This window comes from Lonchura striata, chromosome 28 (assembly GCF_050655825.1).
Source record: "Lonchura striata isolate lonStrDom1 chromosome 28, ASM5065582v1, whole genome shotgun sequence".
In the NCBI taxonomy this organism is placed as follows: Eukaryota; Metazoa; Chordata; class Aves; order Passeriformes; family Estrildidae; genus Lonchura; species Lonchura striata.
In genome coordinates this window covers 4,119,555-4,135,610 of record NC_140730.1, presented here as the reverse complement: position 1 = coordinate 4,135,610, position 16,056 = coordinate 4,119,555, and the positions used below count along the sequence as shown (strand labels likewise).

The following is a 16,056-nucleotide window of genomic DNA, read 5'->3' as shown; positions in this document are numbered from 1 at the left end:
GGAGCCCCGCCTACCCCACCCCACCCCACCCCATCCCATCCCATCCCATCCCATCCCATCCCATCCCATCCCATCCCATCCCATCCCATCCCATCCCATCCCATCCCATCCCATCCCATCCCATCCCATCCCATCCCATCCCATCCCATCCCATCCCCATCCCCACCCCACCCCACCCCATCCCCATCCCCATCCCCATCCCATCCCATCCCCATCCCACCCCATCCCATCCCACCCCACCCCATCCCCATCCCAACCCATCCCACCCCACCCCATCCCCATCCCATCCCATCCCCATCCCATCCCGTCCCGTCCCGTCCCGTCCCATCCCATCCCGCCCCACCCTTGGGAGCCCGACGGAGCAGCGTGGCTCTTCCCAAAAAAAGTGGATCCTTTCCCGGACAGGCACGTCCCGTCCCGCCGGCGCTGTTCATCACTCATCATTTATCAGCCGCACATCAGCTAAGTCCGCAGCCTGCTCCCGGCTCCGCTCCTCCCCTGGGACTCGCAGCATCCCCAGCACTGGCATTTCTGGGGTCTCACCCAGCTCTGCAGCAGCTCGCAGCCCCCCGGGCACAGAGAGAGCCCTGACAAGCAGCCTGCAGCAGAAACCAGCTCCTGCTCATGTCGGAAGGGCTTTTATTTATTTATTTATTTATTAATAAAAGGTTTCAGTCTGAGAGCATCTGCATTAAAAACCGCACGGAGCAGGAGACGTCGCTGCGGCGCTCGGACACCGCCCGGCCAAAGCTGCCAGCATCCCCAGCCCGGGCAGTGCCAAGCGCCTCCTGCAAAGCCGCAGGAAACGGGGTGGTGGCTTTTGTTTTCCATGGAAAAGGGTCGGCGTTCGTGTCCAGGGGGATGTGGTCCCGAGTGGGCTGCCACCTCCTAAAATCCCGAATGGCGCAGGGTATTTAACACGCTGCTTAAGAAAATTAATAGAGCATAATTAAACAATCATCACATCTAACAATTACATCATTTATCGTGTACTAGGTACACAGGTGCAGTTCTAGCAAGTACAAGACCTACACTTTACTTTCCCAGGGTATTTTCCCAGCGCCTACTAAGCTTAATTTCCTTTCTAACCCCCAAATCCCTGTGAAAAATGCATGTTATGATTGGCTTTGCACAAACATCACAATGAATATTATATGCATAATGTTAGAAAGTTATGCTGTATTAATTCTCTTATGTAGTGTGTTAAATATAGTTTTAGGTTCCGACATAATGTTAAAATAGAGACTATGTATGTGGGGAAGTTTTTTTTTAGGAATGAGATACTCGCTTTGAGGAACACCTAAATCTTCCAAAAGAAAAGAATTTATGGCTTCATATCAGAAGAAACTAATTTCTTCAGGCCTTACTCAGACTCGAAGACCCCATGGGGATTAAAGGAAACAGCTGACATACAAGAGAGTTTCTTGTTTAGAATAGAATGTATGCATAACCATGAAGGATTTATGAATATGCAACAAGTGTTTTAAGGGTGACTCCTTTGTTCACAAGGGATGCTTTTCTTGACTTAGTGTCTGAGAGCATCCAGACATCCATAATTCTTTGCTTTTTATTGTCTTGTAATTGTCCTAACTCTAAATTGTATTACTCTAATTGTATTACTATTTTTATAACCATTTTATTATTATTAAACTTTTAAAATTTTAAAAACCAAGTGATTGGTGTTTTTCACACACACATAATCATGGGATATGATTCTATGCAGGTGCTTTTATTGAAGAGCTCTGGGAATCAGGGGTACAGACCCAAATCTGACTCTGACATGGCTTTCGAGCTGAACGTATTTTATATTCTATCATTATATAACTTACATATTAATCATTACACTTATATTGTTTATAAGTTCTATCGTTATATATTTTCTATTCTATCATTATACAATTTACATATTAATTATTAAACTTATATTATTCTATTGTATACATTGACATTATTCAAGCATGAGTTTCTCGTGACCTTTCCCAACCCCCCCGACCAGTTTATCGTGATTATTCTTACGAATAATTATATAATATATAATTATAATAAATATATTTATATTTATATTTATATTTATATTTATATTTATATTTATATTTATAGCTATATTTATATTTATATTTACGTTTATATTTATATTTATATTTATATTTATAGCTATATTTATATTTATATATATTTATATTTATAGGTTAGTTATAGTTATAGTTAGTTATAGTTATAGTTATAGTTATAGTTATAGTTATAGTTAATATAATTAATTACTGTCAAAAACAGCGGTCTGTTTTCCCTGGACCGCTTTTTAAAATAACCATTTTATCATTATTAAACTTTTAAAAAAATGTTTTAAAACCCCAAGCGACCGGCGTTTTTCACATCCCCGCGCTTTAATTTCAAACCCTTTGCAGACGCTCGCCCCTCAGGCCGCGCCGCGCGCGCGCGCCGTCTCCGCGGCGACGCTGCCGTAAAGCGCGGGCGCACGGGTGTCGCGGCCATGGAGATGCCGCTGCCGTCTCCGCGGCGACGCTGCCGTAAAGCGCGGGCGCGCGGGTGTCGCGGCGCGCGGCGCGGCCCAGCGGGGCCGGGGAGCCGCGGCCATGGAGATGCCGCTGCCGCCCGAGGGTGAGCGGCGATCCGGGGCTCCGGGGGGAGCGGGGGGACAGCGGGGAACGCGGGGAGAGCGGGCAGTGACGGCCGTGCTTCCCCACAGATCAGGAGCTGCGGAATGTCATCGACAAGCTGGCGCAGTTTGTGGCGCGGAACGGGCCCGAGTTCGAGAAGATGACGATGGAGAAGCAGAAGGAGAACCCCAAATTCTCCTTCCTCTTCGGGGGCGATTTCTACGGCTACTACAAGTACAAGCTGGCGCTGGAGCAGCAGCAGCGTGAGTGGGGGCTCTGTGAGTGAGTGAGGGCCTGCGGCTCGGGCAGGGCCGGCTCGGGGCTCGCTGCCGCCCCGGCCGCGGTCCCCGGGGCTCGGCCGCGGTCCCCGGGGCTCGGCCGCGGTCCCCGGGGCTCGGCCGGCCCCAGGCGCTTTTGTCTCTCCCCGCTCCGCCGGGACCGCTCTCAGCCTCTGGCTGCTCTCAGGGTTCCCGGGAGGTGGCTCAGCGCTGCCCCGGCTCCTCACGGTCCCGGTGGTGGCTTTGGGGACGGGCAGCGTGGTGGGACGGAGCTCAGCGGGATTTTTTGACCCCCACGGCCAGAGAGAGCAGAGTCCTATTTTAATAAATCATCGCCAAGATGATTTATTAAAAAAAATACGGATATTGATCTAGTACTGATATCCAACTGGGACGGACAAAAACTCTCTAACAGTTTAAAGTTAGAAAGTGTATGTTTATTGTGTGTGGGATCACTCCCAAATCCACACCGCAGCCTCCAGGTGATTACAGAGTCCTTTTAGCCATACAAGTGTTGAATACCCAAAATACAAATACATATTCATAATTTTGGTATATCCCATTCCTCACTTCGTATGCTAATAATTTCAAAAGTTATTCACCATGAGTAGTTTGTTCCTTGAATGGGTCAGTGGTCCCTTCCCAAAATGAGGAAGTAAATGAAGTCTTCCTCGTTCTGACCTTTCTACCTTTTCAATGCAAATATGACACATGAACTCTTGGTAGAACTCTCATTTTTTGTCTTCAGTTGGTTTCAGAACAGAGGAGCCCCACAATTGTCTTATGTTCTTAAAAGCTCTTTGTCAGTTTGTATATTATTCATTATAAACCCAGCTAACTAAACATTGTGCTGACAAGCAATCAGTTATTAGTTAACTACTAACTCTTAACTTCATCAAGGCCTACTCATTTATTTTCATTAACTCTAGTAAGGCTTATCTCTAACTAAAATCTTAGCTCCGCTAAAATCTAAATTCCTTAAAATTTACGTTTCAAGCGCCTGCAGAACCAGAGCGGGGCTGGTCCTGCTGTTGTCCCTCTGGAAGGTGCTGGCTCTCCTCTTTGGCACCATCCACCCGTGATTTTGGGTTAAGTGTAGAATCAGAGTGTGCTGAGTTGGAAGGGACCCACCAGGATCAGTGAGTCCAACTCCTGACCCTGCACAGGACACCCCAATAATCCCACCAAATATCTGAGAGCGTTGTCCAAGCAGCTCTGGAGACCCCTCTCACCCCCTCAGTCTCTTTGGAGCCATTTTCACCCGTGGGCTGGTGGTAGCAGGTTTCTCTGGGAGGTTTACTTTCAAAGTTTGCTCTGTCTGATAGTGTTGTGCAAGCAAAGCCAAGATATCGAGGCTTCGGCACAGATCCAGCCCCTGCCACAGCCATCGCTCCCGCCGGCTGCGCCCATGCCAGCCCCTCAGGGCACCCCTTCTGTGGAGGAGCTCATCCAGCAGAGTCAGTGGAACCTGCAGCAGCAGGAGCAGCATCTCCTGGCTATGAGACAGGTTGGTTTGAGATCAACACTCTCCTGGTGTGTCCTGGCCCGCCAGTGGCTGCAGGAATTAGGAGTGAAGGGGGAGAGGATGGTTTGCTGCTGAGCGGTGCTGGAGGTGAGGAGAAGGGATGTTGCTTTCTTTGTTTTTGTTGCGTGGCAAATGCCATCGTTCCCCTAGAATGGACGTGTCTGGTGTGTAGGTTGGGTTATGATTGCATAGGGGTTATATTATTATGGGATGAGTGATCTGTGATCAGAGCCTTCTATTTGCTCTTTGAAAAATCTTGTTAGTTTTAGAGTGGAATGAATTGTGACTGCTTAAACTTTGGTTTAATGCTGCAGATTGCTGGGAACTGCAAGATGTTCCAGGTTGTAATATTCCCACTTAGATGTGATTAGGGATAGAAGGGATCTGTGTGCTATCAACTAGCTGATTTTTGCAGGAGACATTTAGCTGTTAAAGCTGCTGAAAACCAAACTGAAGAGTTTATTGTGCCTTGGTTATATTCCTTACCTTTAAGAGCTTCTTGCAATTATTTTTTATTACATGATAGATTTTAGAAGTAGAAGTAAACTGGACTTCTCTGTAAAAATGTGAAGAGTCTTTTCAGAACCATTTCAATTGGAACATTTTCATGAGGTCACAGGGCTTGTAAAGGATGTTGGTCCTTGAGATAGCCCTTAGGTCCAAGAGGATAAGGATACAGCAGCTTCATTCTCTAAAAGAATTTTGGCTATAATGTAATTCTTTCTCTTTCTTGTTTGCTTCTGTTTTGTTTGTTTTTTATCAGGAACAAGTCACATCAGCAGTTGCCCTTGCAATCGAGCAACAAATGCAAAAGGTTTTGGAGGAAACCCAGTTAGATATGAACGAATTTGACAGCTTGTTGCAGCCAATAATTGACACTTGCACAAAAGATGCAATCTCAGTAAGTGATCTGAATCTGCACAGGGATTTGGTGGTGCTGTGGGTTCCTTTGAATTTTGAGATTCTCTGTACATTAACAACAGCTTTATATCTATGTTGTGTGGCAGGAAAGATGAAAGTTGAAAACTCCCCTTCCTGCAGTTATTTCAGAACTATAGGAAGCTTATCTTGTGGGAACGCATCAAACTGACTTAAAATATTTTAAAATTTGCTTTTCTAAGGCTGGCAAGAACTGGATGTTTAGTAATGCCAAGTCTCCTGCACACTGTGAGTTGATGGCCGGGCACCTGCGGAACCGGATAACGGCGGAAGGAGCTCACTTCGAGCTGCGCCTGCACCTCATCTACTTAATCAATGATGTCTTGCATCACTGGTAAGAATTCAGTTCTGGCTTTCAGTTTGCTGTTTTGATTCATTTGATGAAGTTACTCTCCTAGATACACTGTTGGTTTGACTTGTCACTTGATATTTTTAATGTATTAATTGATTTGATCTAGTGCCTTAGTAATTAAATTTAGGAAAAACCATTTTACCTACTTTGTGTATTTTTCCTCCAAACAAGATATTACAATAAAATCATTAGGGAGAGAACTCTCTATTTTGTGATTCCATGACTTTTAGTATAGCAGAAGTTGAGGTGAATTGAATATTCCAATGCACTTAGAGTGAAAAAGATAACTCTTCCCATTCCTTTCTTGAAGCCAGCGGAAGCAAGCACGAGATCTTCTGGCTGCTTTACAGAAGGTGGTTGTGCCTATTTATTGTACCAGTTTTCTAGCAGTGGAGGAGGATAAGCAACAGAAAATTGCCAGAGTGAGTACCTGGTTCTGGTTTAACTGTGACTTTTGCTTTGTTAGGTTGGTGCTATGTAAATTCACAAATAGGCAGGTGCAAGAAGATCACTGAGATTTTTCTGGTCTGATTGTCTTCATACAGTCTATTATAGGAGGTACTGTAGTTCACATTTAAAACAGAATTTCAAAGTAGCTAGGCTTTATTTAAGAGTTATCACAATGGTGAAGACCTCTGAATCTTTAGTCATTCAAAAAGAAATACAACAATCCTAGGTCTTATGAAAAGCTGAAGACACAAAAATGCTGTGGCTCAATTTTTCTTTAATTGTTCATAATTTCTAAAATCCTTTCACTCTTATTCATGCAGCTTCTTCAGCTATGGGAGAAAAATGGGTACTTTGATGAGTCCATTATTCAGCAGTTACAAAGCCCAGCTCTTGGACTTGGCCAGTACCAGGTTAGCCACAAAAATATCAGTTTTCTTATTTATGTAAATATTCTGAAAATTATTTTCATTTTCAAAGGATAATGTTAATTTTTGTCCCTCCTCCTCTCCCTTGAAGTTGCTTACAAGGGATTGAAAAAAAAAAAAAAAAGTAAAATATAACCTTGTTATTTCAAACATTTAATAATCCAGCTGCTGATATGGTCCTGGATACAGGATACAGACTGATATAGTCCTGTACATATTTGACAGTGTCTTGTATAGCAGGGGGTGTTTGGTTAAAAGAAAACAAGCAAATATGGCTTTAAATTGGATACATTGAATATAAAAATTGTTGTGGCAGCAGGAACCTTTCCTTTTTATTATTAATAATGAATGCTGTTGATTTGAGCTGCATTGGAAAGACAGTACTAAAGATTGTGGGTTCCAGGCTGCAGAGAATATTTTGGAAATCTCCACAAAGCTTCATAATGAGACTGGGTGGTTCTGCCACCATTATTCTGCATCTTCATGTGGTTTTTTTTGCGAGAGAGGGTGAAGGGCAATACAGGGAATTGTGAACAACTGGATAGGGTAGGTATTATAGGTGCAGTGTTCACTTGTTCTCCTTTATTTCCTTTATCAGGCAAATTTGATCACTGAATATGCAACGGTTGTCCAGCCTGTGCAAGTGGCTTTCCAACAGCAGATTCAGAACCTGAAAACTCAACACGAGGAGTTTGTGAACAGTTTAACACAGCAGCAGCAGCAGCAGCAGATCCAAATACCCCCACTAGAGAACGAGGTGAAATCAACACCCCCACCTCAAGCCCCCACAGCAGCCCCAGCCTCAGCTCCACCATCTGTGCCAGTCACACAAGCAGGTACTGAGCTGATCTTTTTTTTCCCCTTCCTTTTTTAATAATGAGGCACAATGCACTGCTGGTTTGGTTCAGGCAAAAGCTTGAATCTGTTCAGAGCCTTGCAGCAGGTGCAGGCTGTTGCTTGAGTATAAAAATAACCAAAGAGATGAGTGTTAAATGGATCAGAAATCCTGTCTCCCAGTAATTAGATTTCTGCAGAAGGAATTAATCTTGAGCCCGGTGTGCTGATGTTTTATTAACTGCAAGTGAATTTGATGCTGACAATAGTCTCTAAATTGTTCCAGATGATGGTAAATCTCAGCTGCCTTTGGCTGGTTCTACAGAGTATGACACAACTGGGTCTGGAGTGCAGGATCCTGCCTCAGGTGGACCACGTGGACCTGGCTCTCATGACCAGATTCCCCCAAATAAACCACCCTGGTTTGACCAACCTCACCCTGTTGCGCCCTGGGGTCAACAACAGGTAAGAAACTGTTCTGAAAAAACAGATGTGGGAGTTCAGAATGACTGTCTTGGTTGTGGAGGTTGGGAATAACCACCTTGGTTGTGGAAGTTCAATGAAAAGCTAGAAAGTCAGAAATCCAGATTTCAATGCCAGTATCACTCTGAGTGCAGTTAAAGGCTTTTGTCTTTAATCATGAATCATGTTAATCATATTTCAGTTTGTTAACCATCACACAATTCCTGTGAACAAGACAAGAGCTGTTCGGTTCAGTAACAGTTTGGTCTTTTTTTTTTTTTTCTGAAGTTGCAGTCATGCAGACTCATATTTGAAATGCTCTTTCACTTGTGCATGTTGCCCTGTGGGCTGTATTTCCTTAAGAAGGTATGTTATTGTGTTTTTCCAATGACCAAACTTCTGTCCTTCACCTCCAGGGACCGCCTCACTGTCCTCCCTGGAATAACAACCATGAAGGAATGTGGAACGAACAGAGGGATCAAGGCTGGAACAATCAGCGAGAGACCCCTTGGAACAACCAGCCTGATCCTTCTTGGAACAACCAGTTTGAAGCACCATGGAACAACCAGCATGAGCAGCCTCCATGGGGTGGGGGTCAGAGGGAACCTCCATTTCGAATGCAGCGGCCACCTCACTTCAGAGGCCCATTTCCTCCACATCAGCAACATCCCCAATTCAACCAGCCCCCGCATCCGCATAATTTCAACCGCTTTCCACCTCGCTTCATGCAGGATGATTTTCCACCTCGCCATCCCTTTGAAAGGCCTCCTTATCCTCATCGTTTTGATTACCCCCAGGGGGATTTTCCTCAAGGTAAAGTGTGTACCAGGCCAGGTTTTCTTACCTGATTGCCATTACAGAATTATTTAGTGATTTGGGGTGATAGTTTATCCTTGGTAGACTCTTGTGATTTTCCTAAGAAATGTTTAGTTTGGGAAGCTACTGCTAAGAACTCAGTAGGAAACACATGCACAGTTGGACACGGCTTCCTTGCTTTTTGAGTCTTCCCTAATGCATAAGAAATTGTAGTCCAAATTCCTGTCAGCATCTCTACAGGCACCTCTTTTGCGACTACTTCACTTTAAAAGTAGTAAGTCCAAAAGTGAGAAGCAGCATTTTCTTGTAAATTTAATCACTTGCACATCAGCCCATAGGTGAGGGCTGATGAGAGCTGTGACCTGAGTAGATGGAGGAAGTTAAGAGGAAGGCTGACAGGACTTGTTCCTGTGCATACACTCATTTGTTCTTTCTTTTTATTTTGGCTGCCAAGCTCTCTAGTTCTCTGCCTTTAATGTTGTGTAGTGTGTGGTGCAATGATCCCTACCTGCAGTTCTTCCTCCTCATTGGGTCTGTTCTCTTGTTGGAACATGGGAATGTGTGGGGCTGTAACCTGGTGCTGCTTGCCTGGCCAGAGGTAGTTTCCATTTCACCTGCAGGAGTTACTGTTGCTCTGGAATGATCCTTGTCAGTGTGAAGGCCAAAGATCACCCTGGTTCTGTGTGACAAGTCATTTAGAAACTAGATTATGTTTGTGTGTAGGAGTTGCTACGTTAATCCTAAAAGTTTCTAAATTTTCCAAGTCCAAAAATGGTTGAAAACCAGTGGATTTGAGTTTATATATTTAGGATTGAGTTTAATTTCTATAGTAGAGATTGTCTTTTTTTTCCCCCTTGGGTTTTATTGCTTGGGTGTTTCTCTTAAGAATTGTGGTAGTGAGTAGGGAGAAAGGGAGAATTCCCTCTTGTCCGAGGGAGTTTAGGTTTAAGCTCAGAAGCTTGGTTTTGGATTCTAGTGGTGATTTAAAATACCAAAGTTGTTTTATGCAAAGTTGTTGGAGGAAGGGCTCTATTAAGCTAGATGATTAAAGCTAGGAAAGCTGTGAATCAATGACAATACAGACTCTACTCGAGTTCTGATGACAATGAGTCAAATAGTACCAGCTTGAAATTGGCTGTAATGGCTTTTTCTGGAAAAACTGTTAATTCTGCTGCAAATGATGTTGATTTTCAGTGTTGCATTTTTCTCCATAGAGTGCAGGGAGTTCAGCAGGGTCTCCTGGCGTTCATGGCGTTTGTCCATCAGTGGTTGGATGAGTGTCACTCACTTCCCTGTATTAACAGAATTATTATCTCTACCTCTTCTCCAAATTTATTTTTCTCCACAAGTAAATTCTTGTCACCCACTGATGCGAGTTTATTGCTGTCTTATATATTTCTTCATATATGTTGATTTAGCAGAGAGACAGATCTAATTACAGGTCTAAGCTGAGCCATGATTGTGCACTTAGCTTCAGAAATAAATCCCACCAGTAGCTGCCCTGATGCATCTGAAACATTTTGTTCTTGACAGTGTCTTTGTTGTGGTCTTTTTGACCACAGTAAGTCCCAAAGGAAGCAGTGGCTTGAGGCTGAACTATCCTTTTGTCTAGAGAGTGGTTGCTGTGGCCAGGGAGGTAAATGCACTGCAGGGTGTTCTTGAGTGTGGACCTGTAGCCAACCTCTGCTCCTTCAGTTCTGGTGCTTTGCTGGATCTGCTGAGATTGGGTTTTAGCATAAATGCAGGAATTGAAGTACATCTCTGATTGCCTTCCTTCCTTGACAGCTAAATAAAACCTTTTAACCCTCCCACTCTGCAGAAATTGGACCTCCTCATCATCATCCTGGTCACAGATTGCCTCATCCTGGTATCAGCGAGCATCCACCCTGGGGAGGGCCACAGCACCCTGATTTTGGGCCTCCCCCACATGGATTTAACGGGCAGCCCCCTCACATGCGGCGCCAAGGGCCCCCTCACATGAACCACGATGATCCCAGCCTGGTGCCAAATGTTCCCTACTTCGATCTTCCTGCTGGCCTGATGGCTCCACTTGTCAAAGTAAGTGCTTGCTATGAGACTCCTTCAATCCAAGACACTGGTGGGATTAACAGATCCCAAACCTGTTGTTGTTATTAGGGACAGTTCAACATCGATGTGTATGATTTCAAATCCTTCCATCCCACGATCAGTTGTGTAGGGTATAAGAGCAGAAGTAGTTTGGGGGACTAGGTGGTGAAAATGGTGAGAATTTTTGTGTGTTTTGTGCTAGAGGAAGCTGGTTGAACTCACAGTGTGAAAAAGTCTGACTCCTGTTTGTAGGAAATGGAAATCCCCACTGATTTCCAGATGGCCAGAGAGACCTCAGAGGTCTGATGGGGCCACTGTACTAGTTTGTCATAATCAGAATTCTCTCGAAGACATTTTACAATATCAATATTATGTAGACAAAGAAGGATAGAGAACAAGAAAAATACCTGTATCAACATCTTCAGGGATATTTAGATTTGTGTCTTCTGTATTTGAGATGAACAAATAAGCCTCTTTCATCTCTTCGTGTTATTCTCATACACCACTTCGTGCCAGGCTTCCAGCAGACACATTAGCACAAAGGTGGATGAGATCTGCATTTTATCTACCTGGTGATCCACTTGATACTGCAACCTGTGCAGTGCAGGCTTTTCTCAGAGAACTCACAATAATGATAGCACGAGGAAGCATTTGGTCATCTGCAGAATCCTTATTTCCAGATAATTTTTTATCCACTATTGAAATTTGAGGTCTCTACACGGCTAAATCTGTATTTAACTCTTCAGGTAGCCACCCCATGACACATGACACGAATGTAATTTGTTTTGTTTCTGGCAGCTTGAAGATCATGAGTATAAACCTTTAGATCCTAAAGATATACGTCTTCCACCTCCAATGCCCCCCAGTGAGAGACTCCTGGCTGCAGTTGAGGCATTTTATAGTCCACCATCTCATGACAGGCCTAGAAACAGGTAAGAGTAGGTGTAGCCAATACAGTGGTAAAGAAAATACCCTAAGAATGTGCCTCAAACCACAAAGTACCTCCCTCTCTTTCACCTGTGCCTTTGTTCTCCAAATGCTCTTCTTGTATTGCAACTGCACTTGTTGTTTGATCTGATACTGAGATTTGCAAGACAGTTTTGCCCAGACCCTTTGTTCTGTACAAAATCTGGTGAAAATCCTTAAGGTCAGCACTGAGGTGGAATTCACACGTGTGGGTTCTGTGTGGTTGATTTGTTGCAGTGAAGGATGGGAGCAGAATGGACTGTATGAATTCTTCAGAGCTAAAATGAGAGCGAGGCGGAGGAAAGGTCAAGAGAAGAGAAATAGGTGAGAGTTCTTGTGTGTCACCTTCTGCTGTGTGCTGTTCAAAGTGTTTGGGCTAAATGCAGAGGGAAAGTCTGTTCAGCAACATGCTGATGGAATAAGTGAGTTTCAGCTGGGATTTCTGTCTAATCTGCAGAAAAAAGACATGGCACAGCTTCCCCAGAGTAGCTGTGGGTGCCCTATCCCTGGAAGTGCCCAAGGCCAGGTTAAACTGGGCTTGGAGCAACATGTGTGTCCCTGCTCAATGGCAGGGGTTGGAACTGGATGAGCTTTAAGGTCCCTTCCAACTCAAACTGCTTTGTGATTCTGTGAAACAGTTTTTCACACTCAAGCTTTCACTTTCACTGCAGAAGTAGTGCTTGTGTGTAATTTGAATTTGATCAGGAGTAGAGTTGTGTTTCTGGTGCCTCTCTGTGGAATCTCACGGGAGTTTCTCTGCTCATTTGTGCAGTGGGCCCTCCCGGTCTCGCAGTCGGTCTAAAAGCCGAGGTCGTTCATCTTCCCGGTCTCACTCACGATCTTCAAAATCATCTGGCTCCTACTCGAGATCCCGCTCCCGCTCTTGCTCCCGCTCCCGCTCCTATTCTCGCTCGCAGTCCAGGTAGGGCACAGGGGCTGAACCTTGGGAACTGGGGAGTGGAGGACCCAGCCCTGGAGGCCGTCGCAGGGATGCGTGGGGTTGCTCGGTAACTCTGTGCTCTCCCTTTCAGAAGCCGGAGCAGGTCCCGCTCCTCTCACAGCCGATCGCGGTCCCGGTCCCGGTCCCGGTCCAAGTCGTACTCCCCAGGAAGGCGGCGCCGCTCCCGCTCCCGCAGCCCCACTCCTCCGTAAGTGCTCCTTTGACCTGGGCTCTTTGAACAGAGAGCCTGCAGGGGCACTGCCTCGTTACCAGGGGATAATTAGTGTTTCAACAAAGAGCAGAAAAGATGGAGAGCAGATTTATAAACAATTTATCTGTTGTATGGGCCTGTAGAGAGAATATTACTCTATTGTGGTGGCTTTTTATTTCAGCAAAACTGCGTGCAGCTGTGAAGTCTGTGTATGCCTTCATTGAAAGCAGGAGGAATTCTCTGTGTGCTCCACTGGGAAGAGCACAGTGTTTGATTTCCCTGAGAAATCAAACTGAGAAGCAGGTGATGTGTTTCTGGCACCTCAATAACTGCATAAACTGTTGGCTTTAATAAAGAATAGCTTAGTAGAGTGCAGGGAATTGTGTTGGCTGTTAATATTTAACAAGATAGAACTGACTGTGTTTTATGTCAGAATAATGTCACTGGTTCTTAATTTGTTATTTTCTTAGTTCTTCTGCTGGTTTGGGCTCCAGTTCTGGGCCTCCTATACCAGAATCGAGACTTGGAGAAGAAAATAAAGGCCATCAAATGCTAGTGAAAATGGGTAAGATGCTGTTCTAGAATCTTACACAAGCCAGGAAACAAAATTAGACAGTAAAGTTTTAGATATAATTAATGCATGTTCATACGGAATTATTCCTTGGCATTCCAAGGTCAGCATAAGAATATTCAGAGATGTAAATATATGGAGCAGTGATAGTTGCCTTTCTGAGAAAAATAGAGAAGACAGGAATGTGAGCTTGGATTCAGATAGAACTGACCCTACCCAAAAGTATTTTGTCTCCCTGTAGTGCAGGTCAGCACAGTTGACCAGGCAGATTGGACTTGCACTGCCTTTTTTCTTACCTCCTAACAGTTTTTAGGAATACTGCTGCTGTCAGCTCCTAGAATCTCTGTGTATTAATACTTGTGAAATAAATGGGACATTTCATGTGCTGTTTCAGGTTGTCTGTTCCCATCCTGCTTTATCAAACTGATGCTGTCTTTGGTTGTTTCCAAAATGTCCATGTTTGTCTTCACAATTCTAGTAATAAACAAACCAGTGAAAGGATTGCAATGTTGTGTCCTTGCTGCAGGATGGAGTGGATCTGGTGGATTAGGAGCTAAGGAGCAAGGAATTCAAGATCCAATTAAAGGAGGTGATATCCGAGACAAATGGGATCAGTACAAAGGAGTGGGAGTTGCATTGGATGACCCTTATGAAAACTACAGAAGAAATAAAAGTTACTCATTTATCGCACGCATGAAGGCCAGGGATGAATGTAAGTGAATGCTTCTCAGCAATTTAAAAACCGCTATGGACTTGAAAGTGATTTTTGCAAACCCAAATCAAAATAGCAGTAGCTCTTAATTTTTTCTAAGGTAACTGATACAGTAAAACAACAGGTAAGTGGGTGTGTACTTTGATTAACCCAGCAGGTTTTCCTTTTTAGGCATTGTGTTGTGTTCTAATTTCTGAAATGTTAATTAATTAGTGTGTTCTGTGCAAGTCACTTCCTGGCTGCAGTACTGAGCACCTGCATCTTTGGATGTTGCCCCACAAAGACTTGGAGCAGTCACTAAGTTAGTGGAGGGGGAGCTGTGCCACACAAGGGACAGCTGCCACAGCAGACAGGTCCTTGTGGTTGGAACCAGGGCCATGCTTACTGTTTACCCCTGCCCTATTCAGAGTTTCCTACCATTAGTATCATGTTCTGCCAAAGCCAGAATTGGTAATAAATTTCGTGTGGTGCAGAAAAGGTTCAGAAAAAGACAGTTACCCAGATGATGGATTTTTGCAGAGAGTCTGTGATACACTGGACATTGGCAGTTGGCAGCAGCTAAAAGGAAAAAGCTGGCATGCTCAATGGAAATGTCACTTCTGCCTCTATATCTGCAATGAAATGGGTTCAAATAAAACCCATAAGGAAAAATTCCTTATTAACAGAGCCCTCATTCCACCAAGCACTTCAGACAACTTAGGTAACTGTGCAATGTGTAAGAATCTTCTCCCTATTGTTCCAGTGAAGTGTGAAATAAAAGACTCTTCACCACCTGAGTAAGACTCTGAAGAAAGATATCTTGCATCTTTTGCAAAACATTAAACTTTTAGAAATCCAGATTAAAGTCTGGAGGAAGTGACAAATGAATTACTTTTAAAATTATGGTGAAAAATGGAAAGCTATGACATGTACTTCAACACTTGTCAGGGCTTAAAAAGGGCCTAAAAAAGGCTTAAAAAAGACATGTCTAGCAAGTTTAAAAATTTCCATCTATCTTGTAAAACTTTCTAATTAGTTCCCCATTTTACAGTGGAACTAAACCCCACTCTAGCTGTTCCTGGTGCAGGACTATGCTTCATTCATTCCTGTGGAATACAGACATTATATGATGTGGTTGTGTATTTTCTAGTTCCATAATGTACGTTTATTTCTCTCAAAAGGTTAATTCTATTTGAAGTGGAAGTGTGCTGCCTTGGGATCAAGTCAGACTGATGCTGAGCAGCGTATCCTAATGTCTAAATGGGGAATGAAGCATCTAGTTCCAGTGCAGGTGACCTCTGAGCACTGTGCAAGCTTTTAGAACCTTCCATCCGCCTCCAGACCCTGCCCAGCAGCTGCTGCAGCCACCACGAGGGGCAGGACACGAGGGGCAGTTCTCTGGTAGCTTTCCCAGCACTCTGAGGGATGGGCAGTGCTTTGTAATGGAACACATTCTTTGAGCTTTTTATATTTTTGTATATACCCTTTAATAAAAGCTAATTAGTTAAATAGAAGAGAATCCATTTTCTCTGCTCTACACCTTTCTATCAACGAGATGTTCTTGGAAACTTGATGTAATCTAAATGAAAACAGAAAGAAACCTTTTGTAACTGTTTCCAGAGACCACCAGCTAGAGCTGTTAGGCCCTTACACTGCACTTCCACTCCCCAGGTCTGCGTGGCAGTTCCCTTTTCCAGTTGTTTGTTTGTAGAGCAAAAACCCTCTTAAAACCATTCAGTTAATATGGTGGAATATCAGTTTGTTCTAGATCTACTGTAGTTGTGGAACTGTACCTGTCTGTGAATCAGCATACAAGTATGTTACCAACTTGTGAATGTTGTTGTTTTGCCCTCCAATAAACAATTTTTTTAAAATAAAGATTCAGCTGAGATTTCCTCTACCTTGTTTGGA

General features: G+C 43.9%; 1 protein-coding gene and 1 long non-coding RNA gene across 7 annotated transcripts; one reads left to right on the top strand and one right to left on the bottom strand.

The window, feature by feature from the left end:
• Positions 1 to 634: 634 nt before the first annotated feature.
• On the bottom strand, positions 635 to 2,463 carry LOC146765055 (uncharacterized). Its single transcript, XR_014950282.1, has 2 exons — positions 2,397 to 2,463; positions 635 to 922 (listed from the first exon to the last, which is right to left on the bottom strand). It is a non-coding gene; the product is annotated as an uncharacterized LOC146765055 (long non-coding RNA).
• A 72-nt stretch (positions 2,464 to 2,535) lies between these two features.
• CHERP (calcium homeostasis endoplasmic reticulum protein) lies at positions 2,536 to 16,045 on the top strand. Of its 6 annotated transcripts, none has more exons than XM_077788801.2 (18): positions 2,536 to 2,619; positions 2,708 to 2,881; positions 4,222 to 4,403; positions 5,185 to 5,322; positions 5,543 to 5,694; positions 6,023 to 6,134; positions 6,483 to 6,572; positions 7,186 to 7,423; positions 7,708 to 7,886; positions 8,300 to 8,696; positions 10,519 to 10,757; positions 11,565 to 11,698; positions 11,970 to 12,056; positions 12,505 to 12,654; positions 12,767 to 12,880; positions 13,354 to 13,448; positions 13,981 to 14,166; positions 15,327 to 16,045. In XM_077788801.2, exons 1-18 carry the CDS (start codon positions 2,595 to 2,597, stop codon positions 15,329 to 15,331), a joined length of 2,697 nt encoding a protein of 898 aa, XP_077644927.2. In that variant the 5' UTR covers positions 2,536 to 2,594; the 3' UTR covers positions 15,332 to 16,045. The 6 variants fall into 6 exon arrangements, with proteins under 6 accessions (XP_077644927.2, XP_021395766.3, XP_085418531.1 ...); XM_021540091.3 differs by having other exon boundaries at positions 12,764 to 12,880; XM_085562405.1 differs by having other exon boundaries at positions 2,708 to 2,896.
• Positions 16,046 to 16,056: the final 11 nt, after the last annotated feature.

Excerpts from the sequence above, each read along its gene's own strand:
- CHERP (XM_085562402.1), top strand. The coding sequence starts at position 2,595 with ATGGAGATGCCGCTGCCGCCCGAGG. Across the intron at positions 5,323-5,542 it reads GCACAAAAGATGCAATCTCA|GCTGGCAAGAACTGGATGTT; the intron begins GTAAGTGATCTG and ends TGCTTTTCTAAG. Across the intron at positions 7,424-7,707 it reads TGTGCCAGTCACACAAGCAG|ATGATGGTAAATCTCAGCTG; the intron begins GTACTGAGCTGA and ends AAATTGTTCCAG.